Source organism: Mauremys mutica, chromosome 2, assembly GCF_020497125.1.
Source record: "Mauremys mutica isolate MM-2020 ecotype Southern chromosome 2, ASM2049712v1, whole genome shotgun sequence".
NCBI classification, from domain to species: domain Eukaryota; kingdom Metazoa; phylum Chordata; order Testudines; family Geoemydidae; genus Mauremys; species Mauremys mutica.
The window spans coordinates 261,419,131-261,444,848 of record NC_059073.1 but is presented as its reverse complement, the minus strand read 5'-3'; the positions used below and the strand labels follow the sequence as shown (position 1 = coordinate 261,444,848).

The 25,718-nt window shown below is 39.8% G+C and overlaps 2 protein-coding genes across 8 annotated transcripts in view; one reads left to right on the top strand and one right to left on the bottom strand.

Annotated features, from left to right (window-relative positions):
* Positions 1-4,214: 4,214 nt before the first annotated feature.
* Positions 4,215-13,416, bottom strand: THNSL1 (threonine synthase like 1). Of its 5 annotated transcripts, XM_045003696.1 has the most exons (3): positions 13,113-13,416; positions 12,191-12,238; positions 4,215-7,188 (listed from the first exon to the last, which is right to left on the bottom strand). In XM_045003696.1, exon 3 carries the CDS (start codon positions 7,146-7,148, stop codon positions 4,941-4,943), a length of 2,208 nt encoding a protein of 735 aa, XP_044859631.1. In that variant the 5' UTR covers positions 7,149-7,188; positions 12,191-12,238; positions 13,113-13,416; the 3' UTR covers positions 4,215-4,940. The 5 variants fall into 5 exon arrangements, with proteins under 5 accessions (XP_044859631.1, XP_044859630.1, XP_044859634.1 ...); XM_045003695.1 differs by lacking the exon at positions 12,191-12,238; XM_045003699.1 differs by lacking the exon at positions 12,191-12,238 and having other exon boundaries at positions 13,350-13,367.
* Positions 13,274-25,718, top strand: part of ENKUR (enkurin, TRPC channel interacting protein) — a 30,406-nt gene continuing 17,961 nt past the window's right edge. The window contains exons 1-4 of one of the 3 annotated variants that reach the window (XM_045003701.1): positions 13,274-13,576; positions 13,919-14,013; positions 17,317-17,462; positions 25,082-25,311. In XM_045003701.1, the coding sequence (XP_044859636.1) occupies positions 13,937-14,013; positions 17,317-17,462; positions 25,082-25,311 (453 nt within the window). In that variant the 5' untranslated portion in view covers positions 13,274-13,576; positions 13,919-13,936. Of the gene's footprint in view, positions 13,577-13,897; positions 14,014-17,316; positions 17,463-25,081; positions 25,312-25,421; positions 25,501-25,718 lie in introns of those variants that run through there. The other 2 variants (XM_045003702.1, XM_045003700.1) reach the window with 2 other exon arrangements.

Genomic DNA, 25,718 nt, shown 5'->3' with positions numbered 1-25,718 from the left:
TACAATAACTTGTGGTCACTACTGACCTGGGGCAGTTTCAGACTGGTGACCTTAAAACAAAACATTCCATATCACCTGCATCATTCATTTCCCATAGGATTGTTTAAGAGCAACCAGTTCCCCTCCACAGGTAGTAAATAGATAGGTGGGGAGGTTAGGTAGGCATGGATTTGCTCATTGTTTTCACAGATTGTGAACTCCTCAAAGAAACCGTTTATATCTATACAGCACCCATATAAACCTATTGTGCAATATAAATATGTTTAGATACATTCTGCATACTGCTAGTGATTTTTTATGTTCTTCCTACAATAAGGTAAGAGATTTCTTTTACTTCACTCACACAGATAGATATTCATTACTAGATCATTTAGTATATACCCACTATTCAATAAGTCTGGATAGGCTGCTTATGCGGGCCATATCTTTCAAATCCTTTTATCACTATGAGAACTATTTTGAAACCATAGTTTACTTAGATTTCATTTAGCTTTAGAGCATATTGATGAAGGCTTGACAAGTAAGACATAGCTGGGACTAAGTTATAAACTGCAGCTTATGATTATGCATAGGCTGAACTTTAGGTACAGTTTGGAACTAATCTGCATGTTTGACAGTGAGGAAAAAAACAGATGTGGCAGGAAAATTTAAAATAGTTGATCTCCCAGTATTTGTTGGGGACAATATATAGTGAATAGGAACAGCTATGTAGACAGTACAGGAAGAGTAGAGAATATAGGGTGGTTGAATAATTCTAACACTTACTTATGTTCCTGATGTCCCTGAATAATGCAGAGCTGAAATTTTTTGGAAAACTGATGAATGTTCTATTTAGAGACAATTATGCTGAAATATCACAATTTGTATAATATATACATATCATGATATATGAAAACATCTGCATTTTTATTACTAGGGACATTCAAATGAAATCAGGACTGCCCCTTAGAAATTCATTTGCTTCTGCTGTTCATTCTTGTAGTCAAGTCTGGTATCGCAGGTAGGTGTTGGTAACAGAAACAGAATTATGACTTAAGGTGAGTTATGAGCAACTGGTCAGTTCCTAAGCAGCACAGATCATATTTGCATGCAAATATCCATAGGTTATTTAAAATATATATATATATATATATATATATATATATGTATATACACACACATACAGACATTATATAAGCAGAACTCTTCCAACAATTGTCCTTTAAAGTTCTCCATGAGATAGCAGTGGGTCAGCAGGGGCTCATCTACACTCAGAAGTTGTAGCATCACATCTTTCATTTAACTCTTACATCAGTTTAGGGAAACTAGTGTAGCTTTACATGGGGACAGTCTTACACTGTGTAACCCTGGCTTACATCAAATTAACTTCCAACACCACATCTTTATTTAAACCACTGCAACTTGTGCGCAGCCCAGGCCCAAATAGTATTGATACTGTCCACACATCACAATGCTGATGTTATGTTTTCCTGCAAATACTATACCTATATTATTTTCCTGGTAAAAGTAAAAACATTATTGCATAGCACTAATAGTGCAACACAGTATTTGTAACACTAAATAGGTTTTGGTATACGTTGCATGAAATGAAAGTTAAAATATTGTTTTTTTTTTAAATTGAGTGAATTTAGTCCTCATGAAAGGTATTGGACAGCTTGAGAAACCAATTAAGACTATGGCAACACTATGATGCTTTTAGCGACACGGCTGTGCTGCTACAGCCGTGCCACTAAAAGGCATGCAGTGTAGCTGCTCTGTGTCGGCAGGCGACTGCTGTTTTGTCCTGCCAACAAAAATCTTCCCCCCTCCCCAAGTGGCAGCGGCTCTGTCAGCAGAAAAGCGCTCCTACCGACAAAGCACTGTTCACACCAGTGCTTTTCATCGATAAAACTTTTGTTGTTCGGGGTGCGGTGTGTGTTTTTTTAAAAAACCCTGAACAACAAAAGTTTTGCCGACAAAGTGCCAGTGTGGACAAAGTCTAATAGTTATCTATTGCCAGGACAGGTATAACATGGACAGTAGCAATGGAAAGCTCCCCAGGCATTACCTTTTATGTGTCTCTCTACCTTAGAATTCCAAGTCTGAGGCTATGTATTCACTAGAAATGCTGCAGCTCCACTGCTGTAGCACTTCAGTGTAGACACTCACTCCAGCAATGGGAGGGGTTCTCCCAACGCTGTAATTAATCCACCTCCCTGAGGGGCAGTAGCTTAGTCAACAGAATTCTTCACACCGCTGAGTGACATAGTTGGATCAGCCTAACTTTTTAGTGTAGACATAGCCTAAGCATGAGAGAATTAAATGTTCAGTTTCCAAATCCATTCAGTTCTTAGTCTCTCCCAGATAACAGTGCCAACTATGATTGCCTTCATATCACAGGAACTGTCACCTGGGAACCCGACTGAATTTTTTCCTCAATAATCAACCAAAATTGAGGTACTTCAGTGAGCTTTTAAATATTAGTGCTAGCCACACCGCATTAAATCCTTGTACATAAAATATTGCTCTTATGAGTATAGTTCAGCTGCTGTCTTATTCTCTTATAAATAAAATACACCACTCCTACACAGGCCATTGACTTTTAGCCTAATCTTGTTTAGATTCTGTTTTCCTTTGCTCTATATTGTTCATTAAATCAAGTTTATCTTCTTAGATATCTTAAACCGTAATGTAACAGTGTGTAAGTTTTAATACTCATGAAAGATAGCAAATAGCAATGGTCTGAGTTTCAGTGCTGCAACCTAGCCCACCCTATCTTGAAACATCCCTATTAGCTTATTGCAGTACAGGTTTTGTAATGAGCACATATGGTAAGACCATCACATTTGTTGTTACTTGGGACCAAAAGGAAGAATTAACAAAGAGCTCCAAAAGTGAGAGGGTAGTCAGGTACTAACATGATGCACCATGAACCCGTTTCAGTAATAAACTCGTACTACCTTCTTCTACGCCCCAATGATGTACTACATTAAATTCCAGCATTTAGCATTTCATTGCTTATTTTTAGGCCTCATTTCTGAAGATAAGAATATAAAACGTGATTCTAGCATTACTGTGGCAAAAATGTGTGTGTGATAGAGCTAAAAACAGCAGAAAAAATAACCAGCAGTGTCCTGAAAAGCTATTAGAGAATAGCAAAGGCAAGGAAAAGAAAACTACTACATATTACACATGCACATACAACTTTGTAGTAGGATACACCTTTAATACACAGAAGATATTATTTGTAATATTTATCATGCAACATATACAAACCATTCTTGTTTCAATCTTTGGCACATGGCCCGCCAAGGTAAGCACCCTGGCAGGCTGGGCTGGGCCAGTTTGTTTACCTGCCGCGTCCACAGGTTTGGCCCATTGCGGCTCCCACTGGCTGCGGTTCGCCTCTCCAGGCCAATGGGGGCTGCGGGAAGCAGTGGCCAGCACATCCCTTGGCCTGCGCTGCTTCCCGCAGCCCCCATTGGCCTGGAGCAGCGAACCGCAGCCAGAGGGAGCCGCAGTCGGCCGAACCTGCGGATGCGGCAGGTAAACAAAGCGGCCCGGCTCGCCAGGGTGCGTACCCTAATGGGCCACGTGCCAAAGGTTGCCAATCCCTGGTTTATACTATCACCAAGCATATTATACCATGTAGCAGTTCTTAAATTTACAGTTTTGATTGCCAAATACAATCGACAATTAGTAGATAAGGTAATCTGATATGACAGTTTTGCACTTTGACATCAAGATCTATTATTTTTGATGCAAAAAACTTATTAACCCACTAGTCAATAGCTGATACACAAAGGGTAACTTGACCATGTGACCTAAAATAGATTTGACTTAGCAAGGAGGGATAAGGTGCAGTAGAATCCGATTTTAGAAGCTTAAAAAAAAAAGTTGCCTCAATCTTTGGCTAATCATTTTCTGTGGCTTCTCAGTTACATAAAAATCACTCAAAAAATCAAGGGGAGAAAATAAAAGATGACATGAAAATAAAAGTTATTTTGAATATCCCCAGAAGCCCGGGGGTCCCGAACACAAACATAAAATTTGATACAAAGAATGGGAATTCAACAGTTGAATATTTCCATTTTCATCCAACAAGGCTTCTGATATTGCTATCTTCTACTATTTGGTAAGATGGTGCAATAAACTTGTGAGCTCAAATAGAAAAGCCTCAGCAGAGGCTAATGGAAGTTGCAAGCGCATTCAGGGAAGAAATACACTTTAAAAGGTGATAATAAAACATACAGACTGGAGGCTTTTATTTTATAAGGCAAAAGACTGTCCCCTATGGCAAGAAAAAAAAATGTTTAACAGTGAACAAGAATACATGATTATATAGTCAATACAAAAACAATATATACAGAGAGCATATTAAAATACGGTATGTAGGATTGTATGGATACAATGATATAGGTAATTTAATTTCAAGGATTCCAGTTTAAATGTATCCCAGCTGAAGAGAGGAAAGCTGTTACTACACCGGCTTTTCAATGCCCTGCGTGAGATTAGTTTAATGTTTAGCTAAATTCCCAGTGGACAAGTATTCACAGCACATACCACATATACAACAATATAACTGTAGCACTTGTTAGTAGTTTCAGATACGATTACCCTTTCACTTTAGAAGTGCTTGCTCCTAGGCCAGGATTGAAGCACACTGCCAGGGTTATGTGAGGAAGCGTGCGCTACTGCTGTCCATACTATACTATTTCTGTAAAATAGCCCCTCAGTCTCTTGGGCTTTCAAGCAAGAACCGTTCACCAGCATTAGAATTCTCACATGCATGCAAAAATTTTTAAAATCAGTGTTAAAATGTTTTATCTGAACATGAAAATGAGAAAGTATACTCAGAATATAAACTTACCAAAGACCTTGTGTACTATTCATTTATTAAAACATGACTTTTTAGTGAAGAAAATATTTAAATTGGTATAATAAACACCAACTGAGTTTACTCAGAAAACTTTCATAAACTGGTTTTGTATTACAGTTTCTATATGTGCCATCATGACATTCACATCAGCAGCACAGATCTGATGTTTCTGCTTCTCATTTTCTTTCAATGTCTCCAACAGGCCCCTATGGACTGGAGGCAAAGGACTGTAAGAACTCAGTAAGTGAAGCTGACTTAATGGATTCTGTTTTATTTCTGCAATCCTCAAAGCCCGCAAGATAGCAGGTGCAAACTTGGAATAATGAGCTGTAGATGAAATGATAACTGGGCATGTTCTATCCTGTAATCGATCTGCAACTACTTTAGCAACAGCCGTGTGTGTGTCCAAAATATACCCTGTAGTACTGTATACAGAGTGGATAGCAGCTAGGCAGTCCTCCTCAGAGCACCACCCAGCCACCAAGTCTTGCTGAAGCTTCTCAAGCAGATCTTTCTGCAACTGAAAGTGACATTGCTTTTCCAGCTCACTAAATAATTGTGTCACCAGCTGTCCATCACCACTAGCAATCAGGTGCAAATGTCGTTCAAGGTTGGAAGACTTCAAAATATCTATTGCTGGTGATGAAGTCTGCATTAATCTTCTTCCCCTTAAATCATAAAGGCCTGTTCTTATGAAATCGGTCAAAACATTATTTTCATTGGATGCACAAATACATTTTCTGATAGGGATTCCCATCCTTTTGGCATATAATGCAGCTAATATGTTGCCAAAGTTTCCTGTAGGAATACACACATCGATTGGGCTTCCAAAAGTAATAATATCTTGATGAACAAGGTCAAGGTAGGCAGAGGCATGATAAATAACTTGGGGAAGTAGTCGAGCCCAGTTTATAGAATTTGCTGCACTTAAAGCTGTTCCATATTCTATAGTAAGAAAGCCAGAATAATCAGAATTGGTAAATATTTCTTTTATAGCTGTCTGGCAAAAATCAAAATCAGATTTGACACCCACTGACCACCCATTTTCTCTTTGGCAGCCAATCATTTGTGATTTTTGAATCTGGCTTACTCCATCCTCAGGAAAGAAAGTGACCACAGCAATTCTTTGCTTGTCAGTATCACTAAGACGACTAAAACCATCTAGGACAGCACTCCCTGTGTCTCCAGAAGTAGCTACTAGGACCAAATAATTGCATCTTTTGGGAATACAGTATGCAAATAGATGAGGCATCAACTGTAATGCCAAATCCTTAAATGAGGCTGTTGGTCCATGAAACAACTCAAGGAGAAACTGGTTGCCTGTCAGATACCTAAGAGGGGCAATTTTAGAACAAGTAAAGTTTTCTCCATAAGCAATCTCAACAATTTCTCCCAGCTTGAAAGCAGGTATATCAGCAGGATGTATGCATCTTTCCAATATAATCTGAGCTCTTTCAATGTATGTTGCTTCTACTAAGCTCTGCCATTCTCCAGCAGAGAATGTTGGGAGCCCCTTCTCAGGAACAAAGAGTCCACCATCAGATGCTAGGCTCTCAACAACAGCTTCAGTGAAATATTTTTGCTCACACATTTCAGACCTTATATGTCTGGTTGAAATAAAAGTTTCTGATTCTGAGTCTTGATATCTCTTAACTGCATCAAGTACTTTATCTGCTACAGCCTCTGCTGTAAGTCCACCTTCACAACGAACACGGATATCAAACCATTTTTTATAAAATTGCTTCCTAAACTGAAGTATCTCTCTCACAGAAATTCCAGAATCCTGCCCCACAATACGATCCACTTTCATTAATTCCAGCCTATCTATTATGTCTCTTGTGGGTACATCCAAATATACAACAATCCCATTTTTCTTCACATGCTGCATACTGGCAGCATGCATTGGATTGGACCCAGAAAGGGAAATTACACTTCCAGATGCTGAAAACTTTAACAGGGCTTTTCCTTCCTCTTCTATAAATTGCCGACTACCAACATCCTGCAATTTTTCTGTCACGCTCATATTCCAGGTTGTTTCAAGGACATCATCATCCACATCTATGACACGACAGCCAAGTTTGTGACCTACTATTCTCCCAACTGTTGTTTTCCCAGCTCCAGGAGGTCCCATCAGGACAATATTCTGGTCTCCAACAAGAGAGAGAGTTGAGAGCCATGACTTCCACAGTTGTGCAAGTGCAAGAGTTCTTGGAAAAATCAACTTTCTATGTACACTAGAACCAATGTTCTGGGTTAATTTTAGACACTGATACTGAACAACATGAAACATCTTCTTTCCACTACTTTTTCAAGCCAACTTGACTTTAATACTATAAAGAGAAAAAAAAAAGTAATTAGTAATTCATAGAAACATACCTAAAAAACCTTGTAGATGTGAAATTAAAAAAAACCCAACCCTTAGAATACGAAGCTAATTATGACAGTGTCTCTCATAATGCCACAGGGGTAAATATTTATCAGTGAAGTAATACATCCTGACCTTTTACACAGTACCATCTCACTTTTAGTGACAAATCTTTCAGCAATGCAAGCTTTTAGTAAATAACTTCCCCCATACTACATCTGCATACAAAATTTAGTTTAATTTTTTTTTAAATGTTGAAATGTTGCAGGATTTCTAAAGATGTTACCAGACAACACTAAAACTCAATTTCTCAGATCTGATGTCTTTCTGGCGCAGTCCCACAGGAAGGGGATCTGTATTACACAACTTAGAGGAATGTGTGCCCTAACTCTGTCAGTAGGCTCAGCTAAGGGTTGTAAGCTGAACTACTCACAACTAACTGCAAAACAGTAGGTGTTGGATGAACATTCAATATTAACTTTTGAGGCCGATATCCTCAGGATAAATAAGACTTGTTAGCTGTTAAAGAAGCCCTCAAAACCTAATGCTATAATACTGAAATATATACTAACACGTTTATTTTCTACTTGTTAGTATATAAATATTCAGTGATAGATTGTTTCCTTAATAGCACAGATTTATTTTAAACACAAACAGCCCCTTAATGACTGACTAAATGTTTATCTTTTCACAACCTAAAAACTTTTGTTATAAAATATCTTCCCTACATGTAGATGTTTTGGGTTTGGTTTTATTTTTTAAGACAACAAAGTAGGAATGATACACAACCCACTTAAACTCATAGGAAACTCATTAACCTACTGTAGCAATTCTGGCTCTAGCTTATCCAATTCCTTCTAGATAGACATGATACCGAACAAACAGTATCTCAAGTATTCCTAGGGTGAAATCATTATTTGTTTTTACATTTGATGTAGATTGAACAGAATTAAAGAAAGTCAAATAGAGTGAAGTGGATCTCACAGAAGTGACTTTACTCTCAGAATAATCTTGGTGTGAGAGGGCACTCAAAAACCTGATAAATCAAACTGTTCTCAATAGCAGTGTCCCATTTTGCTTGTTTTGGGAAATCTGTGCCAGTGTCAACATGAATTGCAGAGCAGAAATTCTGTGCGATGTTTAGGGGTAGTCAAAATCTGCACACAAGAGGAAACGATCAGCACAAAACTGCACAAAAGCCTTACTGGGCCTCTTTCCATTTTATACTTGAAAAAAAATCTGCTGCTCTGTTACTGTTATTTACTAATGGCTATTAGCTAAAAAAAATATTATTTAAAATAAACAGGGTTGTCAAAGTTTCTTTGGGAAATTAATCTATAATGAATCTAAAAAATAATCATTTACATACTGCTGGTTACAAATGACTTTTTAAGGTCATTCCTGCCATGCCAGACGGTGGCCATACTGGGTATTCACAATTGCTATGATATCATTGACTATGTTTGGGATAGCAATATTAAAACTGCCAAGAACATTTTAAAAAACAACTACAAAATGACCGGTGTTTATTTTCCAGGCCAAAAATTTAATTAACTTAACTCAGGATCACATTTTTAAAAATTATCCATAACCTGTACACAATTACAGTAAAAGCCATGAAAACAAGATGTCCCTAAACCTACATAAAACAAAAACAACAACAGTTTAAAATATTCACTTTTAATTGCTAAAAAGCCACAGTGCTGGCACAGGATAGGTGGGTTCAGCTGTGGTTTTCTGGAAGGTTTTTGCACAGATTTCTTGACTCAAAAGCAAAATTGGATCCAGCTGTTCCTAATAATTAGATTTTAAGGATTCAGTCTGGGTGCCAGTATTCTGCCTACTTGCTTAATGGCATTATATTTAAACACTTCATTAATTTTCAGACTACAAATTTTTGTGCCTTTGCATAATCTAGAATGCCAGAAAATTTCAGATGAAAACAATGCTTTACTATTACTAACTAATAATAAGGGGAAATAGATATAGTAATAAATTCTAGTCCTGAATAAAGACTTCATGAAGGCAGTTAAGATTGTAATATCAAATTATAAAATCAGGAAGTAAACATAATCAAATGTTGTACCTGAAAAAATTAAAAGACCCTAACATTTGAAACTCTAGAAATTCCAAAATAACGTTTACACAAACAAGTTTATTTCTGGTCTTGTAACCTATCATAAACTGTGAATCAGCCATTTTGTGGCTATAATAAATATTAAAACTACTTTTCACATTTTAAAATAATTAACAATTAAAAGGCAATACACTGCATGCACACAGCAACTCCCCATTGTCCTTCACACACAACAAAGTTGCATAGCATACATTGCCTGTTTTACCGAATGAGATACTCTGATCTATGCCTAGTATTTGTAAACAGGATGAAGTCTGAGTAGGTATCTGTTGTAGGCAGATGACAACACTACAGACCTACACAGAGAAATAAAAGTAAGTATAGGGGGTTAATTTATTTATTTTAAAATCCACTAGTCTTTACAGAGATGAGCAGATGGAAGAGTTTTAAATATGTTGCAGACAGCTGCTTTGACTTTGTGGCATACAGTGAATAGTAGACAGTAGTAAATGTTTTGAGATTCATTGTTGTGGATTAGATATAAAAATGTGTATCAGTTACAATGAGCATGGAAAATGGAAGACAGATAACACACAGAGCCACAGGAATGAGGAGGTTGCAAAATCTATTAGCTCTATCAAATCAAAGAGGTTCTTTGTCCTAGTGGCTGTCTCTATCTTGCAGAGTTTATAAGCTCCACATGAGTTCACATCCTGGGTGGCATTCACTGGCCCTGATGGAGTCAGCTGATTTTATGTACTCACCCAAAGTATATGGCAAAGTTCAACTGGCTCCTTGAGGAAGTCCTTGAGGGTTAAATAAACTTTAGTGTGTCACTCAAAATTTTAATCATCCACATTTTTCAAAAACACACAAGCCATTAGCCCTCAATGAGAACAAATGAACAACCCAATGTAGACTACCTAAATACCAACACTGGATGTTTGATTTGAAGTTAATTAGTTAAAAAGAAGTTAAGGGATGACTTGATTACAGTCTACAAGAACGTATATGGAGAACAGATATTTGAGAACGGTCTCCTCAATCTAGAAAGGTATAACACCATCCAATGGCTAGAAGTGGAAGCTAGACAAATTCAGACTGGAAACAAGGTGTAACTTTTTAACAGTGATGGTAATTAGCTAGTGGAACAATTTACCAAGGGTCATGTGGATTCTCCATCATGGGAAATTTTAAAATCAAGATTACATGTTTTTCTAAAAGATACGCTCTAGGAATTATTTTGAGGAAATTCTATGGCCTGTGTTATACAGGAGGTCAGACGAGATCAGGGATCGGCAACCTTTGGCACGCGTATCAGGGTTCCCTCCCCACTCTGAATTCTGGGGTACAGATATGGGGACCAGCATGAAAAACCTCCTAAGCTTATTTCTAGCAGCTTAGGTTAAAAATTTCCCCAGGGCACAAATCCTTCCTTGTCCTTGGATGGGTACTGCTGCCACCACCAAGTGAGTTAGACAAAGATTCAGGAAAAGGATCACTTGGAGTTCCTGTTTCCCTAAAATATTCCCCCAAACCCTTTCACCCCCCCTTCCTGGGGAGGCTTGAGAATAATATACCAATCAAATAGGTTAACAAGGTGAGCACAGACCAGACCCTTGGGTTTTTAGGACACTAAAAACCAATCAGATTCTTTAAAAAAAAAAAACAGAACTTTTCTTTATTGTAAAGAGTAAAAGAAGCACCCCTCTAAAATCAGGATGGAAAGTAATTTTACAGAGTAATAAGATTCAAAACACAGAGGATTCCCCTCTAGGCAAAACTTTAAAGTTACAAAAAAAGGAATATACCTCCCTCTTAGAATAGGAACAATTCACAAGCTAAAACAAAATATAATCTAATGCATTTCCTTCCTATTACTTACAATTTGTAATCTTAGATGCTTAGTTCAGGTATGGCTTTGGGAGATGTATTTTCCCTGCCCTGATTCCTTGCTGACCCAGAGAGAGAAAACAAAAACCTTCCCACACAGGTTTGAAAGTATCTTCTCCCCTTATTGGTCTTTTTGGTCAGGTGCCAACCAGGTTATTTGAGCTTCTTAACCCTTTACAGGTAAAGGAGGGATTTTATGCTACCCTTAGTTGTATGTTCATGACAGCAAGTCCCTCAGCCCGCGCAGCTTCCCGCAGCCCCCATTGGCCTGGAGAGGCGAACCACAGCCAGTAGGAGTTGCAATTGGCCAAACCTGTGGACGTGGCAGGTAAACAAACCATCCCAGCCCACCAGGGTGCTTACCCTGGTGGGCCACGGGCCAAAGGTTTCTGATCCCTGGACTAGATAATCATAATGGTCCCTTCTGGCCTTGAAATCTATGTATCTATTGATTGTTTTTACTCATTTTTTTAGTGCATAACTTGAGATACTTGGTACCTGATTTGCAGAAGTGCTGAATGCAAAACTGCAACTGAATTGAATGGGAATTCTGCTCTGAGCAAACAAAATGCTACAGAATACTAAAGTCTCTGAAAAAAAAAATCAAGCCTTAGATGTCTCAAATTGGGCACTCAAAGTTGGAAGACACTTCTGACCTTAATCTCTGTATGCTTCAGTTTCTCATCTGGAAAATGGGCATAATACCACCATCTTAACTAACCACGGAGTTGTAAAGATAAATACCTTTAAGAATCTGGGCCTGAGTCCTTCTCAAACATTGATAAATTTAAGTGCCTAACTCACACTGATTTCAATGAGAGTTAGATACCTAAATATCTCAGTTCCGGACCTCAGATACTAAACTGAAGAGCACCATAACAAAGCCCATGAGGAAATTAATAAATATGTTCAGAGCAGGCTATGAAGACTGTGCAGTATATCAGCCATGGGGTCATACACTGAATGATCAGAATACAACCAAATATTGAATAGCTACCTATTCAATGAGCACCACTCATCCTGTACATTAAATGAGGTTGGGGTCCTGTGGAAAAAATAATAAGTGATCATGAAATTAAAAATATCACAATTCATACACACAAGCAGGCCGAATTAAGGATGCACAAACAATCTTAATTCTGGCACTTGCTAAATTCTGAATACTTGACATTGCAACCTTAATTTTCTCTTACTGTAATTTTGTTGTATGTAATTATATATCATCACTACAGGTTTATGTGATGTTTTACAGTGACACGTAAAAGGATGAGGTCCCTGTGCTGAGCTTTTCATATTCTAAAGAAAGATTCGTTACAAAATGTCAGTAGATGTGGAAGGGAGCTGTAAAGAAAAAAAGAGGGAATGTAACTCAGAACGGTGTTATCACCTCCACTCAGAAAAAGGCAGAAAATGGATACAACATAGATTCCAGGCTACACTTAGGGATTTTCTTGTTTTTCAATATACTACATGAAGGAGCAAACTATGTTTCAGAGGAAAATTACAGTATATAGACCTAACTTCTTCAACCAGGCCTACCAATTTTTTTTCTACTATTACTATGAAATTGAATTTATAATAAACAATGCGATACCGAGCACTTCATATCAGGCGGGATGGGGAGAAAAGGCAGCTGCCTCGCTGCAATTGGGACCTCACCCTCAGGGGCATAGTGGGGCTATGGTAGACCCCTCACTGCAGTGGGGACCCCCACAAGGCAGTGAGAGATACGGTGCCACCCTCACTGCAAAGGGGACCCCTCGGGGGCGGAGGGATACGGCTGACCACGCACGGCCACAGGGACCCCCAGGGGGGCGGAGGGATACGGCTACCCGTCACTGCAACACCCCTCGAGGACGGGCAGAAGTCCCAGTAACTCAGTGTGAACCCTAAAATGAGTCACTGAGGGTCAAACGTACCCGGGAGGGGCCGGGCGCGAGGTTCAGAACCCAGACATTAACCGCAGCGCCAGCAGAGCAACGTGAGATTCAACAGCCTGTCCTGCCGTGCCAAGCTGGAACTTGCTGCCCCTCTGCACCGCGCCAGCCGCCTCCGGGCTGCGCATGCGCAGCAATCGCACCCGTAGCCTCCCAACGCAGGGCAGCAACAGCGCGTGCGCAATCATTTCTCGTGCGCAGCCACCAGGGCCCTCCTACCCTGCTAGCATAGTGCGCGTGCGCAGCATCCATCTTCCCATTCTTGGTGTTGTGTACCGCCCCCTAAGTTGCTAGCGGGCTCAGAGAGAAGGAAATGAGGTCACAAATAGCCCCTCCCCTCCATGCAGGCGTTACTAAGCAATAGTTTCCCATAGCAACTGAAGAGACAACAGTAGGCAAATCCCTAGTAGCATCATCTTCTCTGAAGTGGGACCAAGCGGAGCAGGGTGAGGGAAGGAGGGAGCCACGGGACGGGTTGGAGGGAAGCGAGGGGTGATGGGGATAGGAGGCGAATGAGGGGGAATAGTGTGCTGGAGAGGAGGAGGAATGAAGAGCGGGAGATGGTGTGGGAGAGGGTCGCAGGAGAGAAAGGATGAGGCAGGGGAAGAGGAGGGCTGAAAAGAAAGAGTGGTGGAAGAGAAAAGGGGGGAGTAGCGGGGGGGTGGAAAAACGAGATGGAGAAAGGGAGGCAGATAAAGAGGGATTGAGAAAATGACAGAGAAAAAAGAGAGGGAGCAAACATGGCAGATTCCTCAACAGTGCATACAATGTAAATGTATTATCCCTAGGGCCCCATCAAGCCAAGGATGACAGCGCTGTGCGCCCAAGAGAGCATATATAATCTCCTACCGCGGGTGGAGGAGAAGCCAATCAAACTACCAAGGTACGTGGGTAAGAAAGAATCAGTTTGTTCTGTGACTTTGTCTAATACTCTCCAGTTTTTATTAGCTCACCTGGGGAATTGATATGGCGAAGCTGTAAATATATACCCAGACAAGACACTTGCTATGGCTTGTTACTAACCATTATATTATTATATAAAAAACAAACCAAATTTAATACAACCTTTTGCACACTCCTTTTATAAAATAAATGGAAGTGTTAATGAGTTAACAGGACAAAGATGTCCAGACTTTACCCAATTAAGGTGTCCACATTGCTAATTTGTCACATTGCTGGGTTCTGCACCATTTATATATGAAAAATGGAGCATGTTGTAGGCCTGTTCATCTTTTCATTATTTATTATTTAATGTACACCAACAATATAGCTCTCAGGAGGAGGAATAGCTCAGTGGTTTGAGCATTGGCCTTCTAAAACCAGAGTTGTGAGTTCAATCACTGAGAGGGCCATTTAGGGAACTGGGGTTAAAAAAAACTGTCTGGGGATTTGTCTTGCTGCAGGTTGGACTAGGTGATCACCAAAGGTCCCTTCTAGCCCTGATATTCTATGAATGCTCTTGACATTATACAAAATAGAGAGGAAGGTGTTTCCTGACCCAACAAGCTTTTAATTTAAATTCTGTTGCATTGCTACCCTCATTAACCCATTGTCTGCATCCTCCATAACTGAAAAATTATTTCCTTCACTTTGTCTTGTAAGTTACACAAAACATTTAGCACATTAAAAGGGACTTGTCTGATTCACATTTGGGAAGGAAGAGGGGGAAATCCAATGATATGATATAAGAATAGTCAAGGAGAGAAGCTATCCTAAGACCCTTCTCCTCATACATGTCAAAAGCTCTACATTTCTTTTTTTGTTCTCCAGTTAAAATCGTATGAGAAGGAAGCATCTCCTACCCAGAGCTAAGAGACCATAACCTCAATTTCTGGACCTCAGTAGCTTAGCTTGAATGATTGAAGAAGGAAAGCAGATTCTTAAATGAAAAACCCAACAATTCAGAAAAATCCTTTCATCAACTTAGGGAAATGCTAGGCATTTCTTATTTAAGTGCTCAGAACCATAGGGAACCACTACAGGAAGGAAATGGAAATTCACCTTAATTCTAATAGCATTCTCTCTCTCTCGCTCTCTCCCTCTGGTTTTACAAGCTTTGAGCCATGGTAGTTGCAAGCTGTTCTGTCCATTCACTTTTATTCATGATCTGATTGTACCTAGAAGACAGCTGTACAGTATTCCAGAATAAGTCACACAATCAAAGTATTTTTCAGGCAAAACAAAATAGTACAGTACAGTACTATTTATGTGAAATTTCTTGAATCCCAATCTCCCTGTTAACCTGAAGGTGATTCCCTGTCTTTTAGATCACCGGCATCTAAAGACTGTAATAAAAAGACATGATCTGTCTGGCACTTGCAACACCTTTACTTCTGTGCACATTTTCGTTAATGCTGCTACCATGACTCCCATTCAGCTGAACCTGTTTAACCAAAGTAATTCCTTCTGTTCTTTTTTTGATTAACTAGGTTGTACTATATATATTTTCTTTTTTTGCCTTTACCATACTTGAAAATGCATCACATATTGTTGGGTAACAGCTTAGGGTTTAGCCATTTGGGAGGATTGCACAGTTTGTTCTATGACTTTGATACATTCCAGTTTTAATCTCAATGTTATTATTATGTATGATTATTAACAACAGACATTTTGGGGTACTACAATTTGATACTACTAGGGATCCATATCTTGACAACAGATAGATGTACCCATAAATCCACATGTCTTTTTTTGTTGTTATTATTGTTCCTTTCAAGTTTTTGTCACACAAGTAAGCACCCCTTTGAACAAAGTAAGTTAGGATGCCATTCTCAAGGAGAGCAACCTTATTGCATTACAGATATCATGTCCAGAATTATGGACATATAGTGTATAAATTCTTCCATGCCTGGGCTCTTAGTCTTAAATCTGCACTCACTGAAGCCAGTGACAAAATTGCCATTGATTTCAGTCGTTCAGGATCAGCCCTATGCCATATAAGAAGTATATGATATTGGAACATAGAACTTCTTGTACTGGCCTCCAACCAATGTTCCTTTTAGGCCTGGTCTACATTGGTGAGTAATGTAGACATACCCTAAGTTGAGCGGTTAGTTCGAATTAACGCTGCTAAATTCAAATTAAAGTCCTAGTGTAGACCAGGCCTAAGTCTAGACTCTGACATTAGCCAATACCAGATGCTTCAGATGGTGAAAGAAACCCTGCAGCCAGTGGACAATTACGAAATAACACACCCAGGAGAAGTTTTTACATAATCCCTATCAGTAAGTGGTTAACATATGTTCTGAAGCATGAGGCTGTGTATACCTTTATAATATAATTTTATCTTATCTAATGTAACTATAGATGCTGTCATAATCAATATAAATGTCTAATCCATTTTTGAAAAATAGTAAGTTTTTGGCCTCAATATAAGTGATTGCAATATAATCTAAAAACATTTGTACAGTGCCTAGTACAGTGGGGTTCTGGTCTATAACTATTGCCCCTAGGTGCTACAGCAGTACCAATAATAATAATTATTAATAATAATAACAATTAATATGGTTCTTTACTCTGTCCATTGGCAGAAGCTGCCTCTTTTGGAGGAATGCTATGTAAAGTATGTATTGTATATTGTGGCTTGCTCTCTTCCTATACTGTATATGCTCAACTCTGGAAAGTCCCATGAATGTAGTTGAAGTCTTCATTCAGAAACCTTGTATGCATATTTTGAATGATCTTTGAACAAAGTATAATGAAGTTGATGTGCTAATCCTGCTGGATTGAAGACCCACAAGAAAATGTCATTTTAAGATGCAGATGATTTGAAAAGAAGACCAAGCAATGTGTATAATGCAAAATTATGCTTTAATCTCATAAAAATGTTGCTATAATGTCTTACTTTTTGTATGCAGTACCCAAAGTATTTTTGTGGAGCCACAACATTTATTTGAATATTAACTATAGACAAAGACAGCAATATATATATACACCTCTACCCCAATATAGCGCTGTCCTCGGGAGCCAAAAAATCTTACCACGTTATAGGTGAAACCGTGTTATATCGAACTTGCTTTGATCCACTGGAGTGCGCAGTCCCACCCCCCCGGAGCACTGCTTTACCACGTTATATCCAAATTTGTCTTATATCGGGTTACATTATATTGGGGCAGAGGTATTTATATATATAAATAAATACTTTCTGACTTCTAACTACTTTCTGGTTATTTTTTCAACATTAAAGATATATATCAACATTTAGACCATCCGTGAAACATGAAATAGAAGAAAATAGAGCTCCATGGAAAACTATGGGACCAGCAAAAAATGAAGTACCATCTCCAAAAAACTTTCTTCTGAAACATTCAAAGGAACCAAAGCTACCAGACAGTATGTTTTTGGCATAAATATGTGAAAAATAACATATGTTTCTTGTATTTTTAGGATTTGTATCAGTATTGAAAATGAACCCATTAACCTGAAATCTAGTCGTATTTTTAAAGTTTAAACTAGTTCTATATGCTATGACTGCCCTTGTGTTCTCACCAGTATTTGTGGTTTAATAATCATTGTTCTGTTGGTTTTTTTAATGTTTTTTCTCCCTTCTTTTGCTATGTAAAAGTCATTAACAAACACCAAGGGAAAGTGACTAACTAGCTGACTGGAAAACAGTACAAGTGGTTATATAAAGAGCACTATCAAATGCACAAGGCAAACTGAAAATAGAGAAAAATAATTAATTTCTTGGTTACAGTAATCTGAGATATTAGTTATAACAATAGTAGGTTAAAAAATTCTAACAAGTGTGATTTTAAGGTTGATGATGTGTTTTATGTAAATATTTAATTTAGATTATACATCAGCCATTTTAGGTCATTAATATGAAAATTTTAAATCAAATAATACAAATTAGAAAGTTAAAAACAGTTATTCACAAGAGCCAGGAAATTACATATTGAAGTTGTCTCAACCCAATGATTTTAAAACTTGAAGAGAGAGCTGGGGAAAGTATGTATGATTTTCTTAAGGATACTATCACCACAGGATTTTTACTCTTTGATACTTGCTTTTGGATCTCAAACCTGTAGTGTGAGACTGTCTTGGAATACGCAAAACATTTTGGAGTGTTGCATCCCACTAAGCCATCAATAAGTGGGATATTCAACTTTGAGAGGGTTTTTTTTGCCAGCAGTCTGGCTTTGTACACACACCCCTATCCTTGTTAGAGGGATTTGGCAATTTTAGTCTCCACTTTCCTGACCGGTTGTACCAGGACAGTTAATCTGCAGAGACATCATTCTCAGTGCAACCAGACTGCTGTAAGTGTGTCACTGTCAGAATGGATGACTGGATGTCAAGCCCTGAGAAGTGAAAATGTTCAGTGTACAGTAAACAATTGTGTCTGGGAACAATATGGTAGCCCAGCACCTGGACCTGCCCAGAGCCTAGGGGAAACTTTGGCATTGAAAATAGCTGTGAGGCTGAAAATGCAGCTTGGGAGTTTGATGACTCAGAAGTTTGGCCCTCAGACCCTCAGAGTAGGCATTGGTGACCTCAAGGCATCTGGAAATGGCTTCAGTGCAGCAACCAACTGTAAAGCCTCACAATAAAACTTGGCACAGCTTTAGTAGAGCGTGGTGCATCAGAGTTCAGTACATTGGAATGTTGGAGCTCATTGCAACAGCACCTGACAAGTTCAATGCCTCAGAGCTCAGAACCTTGGCATTTTGGCACAATGATGCCTCAGGATAGGCCTTAGAGCAGGTGTAGGTGTACCTGTACTTCAGGGCAGGCCCTGATGCCTTTTTTTAAGGATTAGCACTTCAGTATGACTGTGATCTCTTATTGTTTAAGCACTTCAGAATAGCTCTAGTGCACCTATCTTACTGAGACTTGACACTTTGATGCCGTATGAAAGCATGTTGAATCAGCTCTTCAGAACAGTCACTATTTGAGTTTGGTGCTTCAGGGCTCCATAGGGGTCCAAATGCTTTGGTATCTCTTTGGGGTGTCAGTGTATCAGTGCTTCTGAATAACCACAACACAACAGAGCCCCTGCTGAGGCTCAGTATTTGTCAAGAACTCATCTGGCTCTGCGTGCGGTTGCCTAGCAACCCAATGAACTTGACTGGGTCCAATAAACCCTCTCCAAGTGACTGTGTTCCCTGATTGGCCAGAAGGGTCAACAGCTCACCATTCAAGCCTTTGTAGCAATAACAGCACTGAGGCTGTTCAGCGTGTTTCATGTCTGCATTTGCGCCAGATCTACTTCCTGTACCAGCACTTGCTCCTGCTCCAGCCCTGGTCCCTACCTTCCTCAGAACTCCTGACTTTTGGTTTTGACTAATGGCTCATCTCCTGCCCTCTGGTTTTGCTCCGATCACTAGACCAGACTCCTGTTCCAACCACTAGGTCAAATTGCCTGCACCCTGGGGTATGACAGTATTTCAGTGCTGCAGTGTAACTCAGGCACCCCCTTCCCAGGGATTGATATGTCATGGCCTCAGAATTTTTCAGCATCTTTGTTAGGCACCAGTGCATTTATACCTTAGGGTGTGTCTACAAGCTGGGGGTATGATTCCCAGCTCAAGGAAATATATTTGTGCTAGCTTTCATTGAGCTAATGTGCTAAAAATAGAGTGAAGCCCCAGGAGCATGAGCAGCAGGGTTTATTGGTAGGAGTCTACCATAAGCATTTATAAGAAAGGTGTGGTGCCACACAACCCCCTTGATCACCTTCTTCTTTTGTCTGATTGTGGTCTTCAGACAAACTAGGTATCCTTCATTCATAGTGTGATGGGTTGGATCACAGAAACCCTCTTGGGAGCTGCCACCCGATGTGCCAAGACTACTTCTACCCCTGCTTTCCCTGCCAGCTCAGGACTCCAGCTGAGCCAGACACTTCCGTCTGCTCCAACAAAGACCCAGGGTCTGAATTACTTGCCCCAAAACTGCAGGTTTACCTGAAAGCAGCTAACAGAAGTGTTTCTGTCTTTAACACTCAGATGCCCAACTCCCAATGGGGTCTAAACCCAAATAAATCCATTTTACCCTGTATAAAGCTTATACAGGGTAAACTCATAAATTGTTCACCCTCTATAACACTGATAGAGAGATATGCACAGTTGTTTGCTCCCCTAGGTATTAATACATACTCTGAGTTAATTAATAAGTAAAAAGTGATTTTATTAAATACAGAAAGTAGGATTAAAGTGGTTCGAAGTAGTAACAGACAGAACAAAGTAAGTTACCAAGCAAAATAAAATAAAATGTGCAAATCTATGTCTAATCAAACTGAATACAGATAAGATCCTCACCGGTTCCAGAATGCTCCCTTTTACAGACTAATCTCCTTTTAGCCTGGGTCCAGCAATCACTCACACCCCTTGCAGTCACTGCCCTTTGTTCTAGTTTCTTCCAAGTATCCTGGGGGGTGGAGATGCTTTCTCTTTAGCCAGCTGAAGACAAAATGGAAGGGTCTCCCAGGGGTTTAAATAGACTTTCTCTTGTGGGTGGAGACCCCCTCCTCACTCCTATGCAAAGTCCAGCTCCAAGATGGAGTTTAGGAGTCGCCTGGGCAAGTCATGTCCATGCATGACTCACAGTTTTTACAGGTAGCATCCATTGTTTACATGCTACCTTGAACGTCCTCAAATAGACTTTTTATGTGGATTGGAGCATTCCAAGATCCATTGTCCTTTAAGTGTTTCTTGATTAGGTACTTAATTTCAACATTCCTTTCTCCAGGAACTGACCAAATGCTCTACTAAGGTTGTTTAGAAATCAAGCCAGTACACAGCCAACATTCATAACATTCATAATTTCAAATACAAAAATGATACATGCATACAAATAGGATTAATACATTCAGTAGATCATAACCTTAGAGATATGTTACATGGTATATGTAGCATAAAACACATTCTAAGCATATTTCCATAAAGCCTCATGGGAGGCTTGATTTTCAGAGGTGTTGGAAGACCTCCAGCTGCCATTGACTTCAGTAAAAGTTGTAGATACTCAGCACAGGCATGTTATGAGAATAAATAAATTAATTATTAGGAATCACTTGGCTGCTATAGCAGCAGGGAACATAGAAAGTACCTTGTAATGGGGTCTACAAACCCCATACTGAACAAAGGAAGAAGGGGAGGGGAGCCACTCCTGCCTACAGGCAAGCAGCATCGCCACACCTCCAAGCAGCTGCCACAACTGCCAATCATGGACGCAGACCCTCAGCTGCAACCAATAGGAGAAACAAGGCCTGCTGTAAAAGGAGAGAACTCAAAGAGGGAAAGGAGGCAGAAAGGCCTGGGACAATAAAGGGGTCACACCCCTCTACTGTGCTGCCTCTGAAAATGCAGCCCATAGGGACTGAAGCAGACAACTAGGCCGAATTAGAGGCCAGAGGCCAAAAACTGTCCTGACTGGGGGCTAACCAAAGAAAGCCAGTCAGGGAGCAACAGAGACCCCCTGAAAGACTACAGCAAGGTCCAGTGACATATCTTGACAGATAAAAGAAGGTGAAACAGACAGTAGAGTTTGAATACGTATACATTTTCAGTGTTTAATAAGTGCCACAGCTTCACCAGGCCTGAGTGCTGGTCTTGGTGAGATGCTTCTCCCAAAGTTCAACATCAACACATCCTTGGGATTTTGTGTAGAGCAGAGCTGAAACAGTGGAGGTCCATCCAAACTCTTGGTTTTTTTCCCAACAGTTTCTTGGGTATTGTTATTAAAAGAGGACATGATTAAGGACTGCCTATTACTAGGGCCCTACCAAATTCATGGCTATGAAAAACTCATCATAGACCATGAAATCTGGTCTTTTGTGTACTTTTACCTTTATACTATTAAGCAGAGGTTCTCAAACTGTGGTCCATGAGCTCCATTCAGGTGGTCCGCAGATAGTTTCCTCTAAGGTGCGTGCCTGGGCGGCTGCACACAAGAAAATGAAGGGTGGAGGAGAGAGGGAGAGACCTCCCTCCTTCCCAGCCCCAGCTTGGGGGCTGCCACAGTGGGGGAGAAGGCAAAACCCCTCCTCCTTCCCAGCCCCAGCTCGGGGGCTGCCACGGTGGGGGAGAGAGGGCACATCCATCACATTAGAAAGGTAAGACTACTGATATTAAAATATGAGTTGTGTGCTTTTATTTGTAGAACAATAAAACGTTTATTATTACTACGGGTTTTTTTTATATAACGCTTTTATCCAAAGCGCTCTACAATAGTTAGCTAATGGTACAAACAACATTTGGAAAAATCATTAAGTGGTCCACCAAGACCCGCAGCAATTTTCAAGTGGTCCGCGGAAAAAAAAGTTTGAGAACTACTGCTATACTGGTTTCATGGGTGAAAACTGCGTTTCTAAAACAGGAAGTCCTGATCCAAAAGAGAGTTATGGGGGTTTGCACGGTTATTGTAGGGGGGGTCATAGTACTGCCACCTTTACTTCTGCAATGCCTTCAGAGCTAGGTGGCTGGAGAGTGGCAGCTGCTGGCCAGGCACCCAGCTCTGAAGGCAGCACCACACTAGCAGCAGCACAGAAGTAAGGGTGGCAATACCAGACCTTGCCATCCTTACTTCTGCGCTGCTGCCTCCAGAGCTGGACAGCTGAGGAGTGGCGGCTGCTGACCGAGGGCCCAGCTCTGAAGGCAGCAGCGCAGAAGTCAGGGTTGCAATACCATACCATGCCATCCTTACTTCTGCGCTGCTCTTGGCAGTGGTGTTCAGAGCTGGGCTCCTGCCAGCAGTTGCTGCTCTCCGGCTGCCCAGCTCTGAAGGCAGCGCCTCCAGCAGCAGCGGAGCAGGAGTAAGGGTGGCAATACCAAGACCTAACCTTGCAACCCCCTGCCTAACACCCTTTTTAGTCAAAACCCCTATGGTTACACCACCATGAAATTTCAGATTTAAATATGTGAAATCGTGAAATTTATAATTTTTTAAAATCCTATGACCATGAAATTGACCAAAATGGACTGTGAATTTGGTAGGGCCCTAATTATTACCATCTCTTATTAGTATGAGATAGCTGATACTTAGAAGGTCACATCCTCTCTTACACTATCAGAAATAGAGCAAGCAGCTTTTGCTATGAACCTCAGGGATGTTTTAAACGTAGACAAATGCAGATAGCTACATGACCCTCCTGGCTTGCGTTTATGTAGCTTATGTTTCTTGTAACCTTCCACTTCCAGTAAATCCTTCATTGGCTTCCCAGGCCTATACCTCTGAAGTAAAGGGGTGTGAACTCTCCCACTGTTTAGAAGTTTTGTGTCTTTTGTGCTACCCCGTGTTTAGGTTGGCAAATTTTCTTTTTATTGGATTCAGTCTGGAAGATCTTTGGTTTTTAGGCTGATTTTCTTTGGAGTTGCCTGATCCTTCCTTTCCCTTATTTAAAAAAAGGAAAGAAAGGAAAGAACCCTTACTAGTTGTTTATTTAATATGGATTGATATTTTCATCACTGTCGGATGCAGGTTGTATTACTGATTTTTTTAGTGGAAAGGACATCCCTCAAGCTATGTACACTGAAAGTGAGAATCCTGGATGATGGTATCTTTAAAGAAGGAAAAATCACTTACATTGTAATTCTGCTTCTTTACTGCTATAATCTCCCAGGATTTTTACCTGTATGGATGTACTTAGTTGAATGTTTCATCTTTTTGCTCAAAAAAGGAATGACAGTTGAGTGCTCCGCTGTGTTGTATCACTCGTGCTGCTGGAGAAGAGCGTTCTGCCTCATGGCATTGCTGGATGGGTGTGATAAAGGTGCAACCCTCAAAAACTCCTTAGTTTTGAGAATTCCCAGTCAGTCTCCATCTAAATGTATGAGACTCAAGAGTGAGAATCCTGTGTAATGATCAATTGAAAGAAGCAGAATTACAAAGACAGTATGTACCGTATGTGGTGTAGTGCCTAAATGTAATATGTCAAGAATTGAAGGGATTACAAATAAAATAGTTGCTCTCTTGAATGACAGTACCTCCCAACAGTTTTACAAAAGCTGCTTTCACTGTTAGCCTTTTACTACATAATCCATTGTACAGAAACATACTTTTACTAGTTCTCAGACTCTGGTCTGTGGCCCACTAATGGCCCACTGAACGCTTACTGGTGGCTCACAGAAAGCTGGTTGATTATTTGGTACTGCATCTTCTCCTTGTTTCCAGCTGCCTCTGCAGTTGTAAAAGCAGCTGAAAACAAAGAGGATGAATCATCACTACAGCTTTCACTAGTGGGCTGCTATCATACAGGAGGAGGAGAGGAAACAGAAGCTACCTTCAGTGACGGAAGCTTCCAGTAGGACTAGAACTGCCGGCGTCTTTCCGTGAGAGAGAGAATGAGACAACTTGACAGCATGTTCAGGGGAGAAGGAAGCCAAAAGCGTGAGCAGAATGTGTAGGGAGAGAGGAGGATCAGGCAAGCATTTGCATGGGTTTAGGAGCAGATAGAGGAACAGAGGAGATAGGAAGGTAGATGAAATGAAGAGCAAAATGAGACCATTTGAGTAATTTATTTTTAAAAAGACAAAATGTATTAAAGAGAGCTAAAATACCTAAGTATAAACATTTAATTTTTCTCTTCCATGTAAAGTAATGCACACGTTTAATTTTATAAAATATTATACACATTTAAAAAATATTTCTTTGATGATGATAAAACATAAGTTAAGTAGTATAATTCTCCGACAGCTAGCAGAAAAAATATGGATCAAGTCTTACACGATAGTACTTTTAAATGGATTTTACAGTGTAAAACCTGATCAGAAGCCATGTAGATTTTCTGTAGGTTTTTGGTCCAACTAACTTTAAGTAGTTTTTCATTACAGTAGTTCCCCAAGCCATTCTTATGTTGTTAACCTAGTTGATTTTCATTTCAGAATAATTCTGTACATTTTTTTCTTTCAGTTTTAGTTGTTTCTCCCACTTGAGATACCTGAGAATGCTAACATTGAAAAATGACTTAGTGCTTTATACTAGCTACAAGGATGTTCATATGCTTAATTCCACAGGAAAAAGAGATGAAGGAAGAAAGAGGTTACTAACAATACCATCAGTGCCACATGTGAAAGATCACCCACTTTTGGGAATTCAAAGTAAAAAGAATTTCATAAATACAAATGCAGCAAATGTTATCATGGGAGTGGCTAAGAAGCCTCAACCTATTTGTGTTGACACAAGACAAGGAAACAAATATCTCCTTGAAACTTCAGGACTTGTCCCAAAATACATTAATAAAAAGGTATGTTTTGTTAAATTATAGGGGGGTTATATTTGGGTTGCCTAACATTTTGCATTATAAAAGATGCATCTGAGTTTTTCTGAGAATTTCTAATACTCCATTGTTTGCAGCGGACATTTGAAATTCATCAGGGAGAAAGCCCTAGGACCAGAGAAGTGCCTTTTCTTTTCACCATGAAATTTTGTTCAGGTTTGGATCAGATATAAGCTTTGAATATTCTCATTCCCCTTCTCTTCTATTGTCAACAAACTTTTGGCACCACTGGAATAAAAGACTTGACGTTGACTTGGGCTTATGAGGCTTGGGCAGTAGAACTAAAAATTGCTGTGTAGATGTTTGGGCTTCTGACTTGTCCTGAGCCCAAATGTCTGCACAGCAATTTTACAGCCCTGCAGCTCAAGTCAGCT

Excerpts from the sequence above, each read along its gene's own strand:
- THNSL1 (XM_045003696.1), bottom strand. The coding sequence starts at position 7,148 with ATGTTTCATGTTGTTCAGTATCAGTGTCTAAAATTAACCCAGAACATT.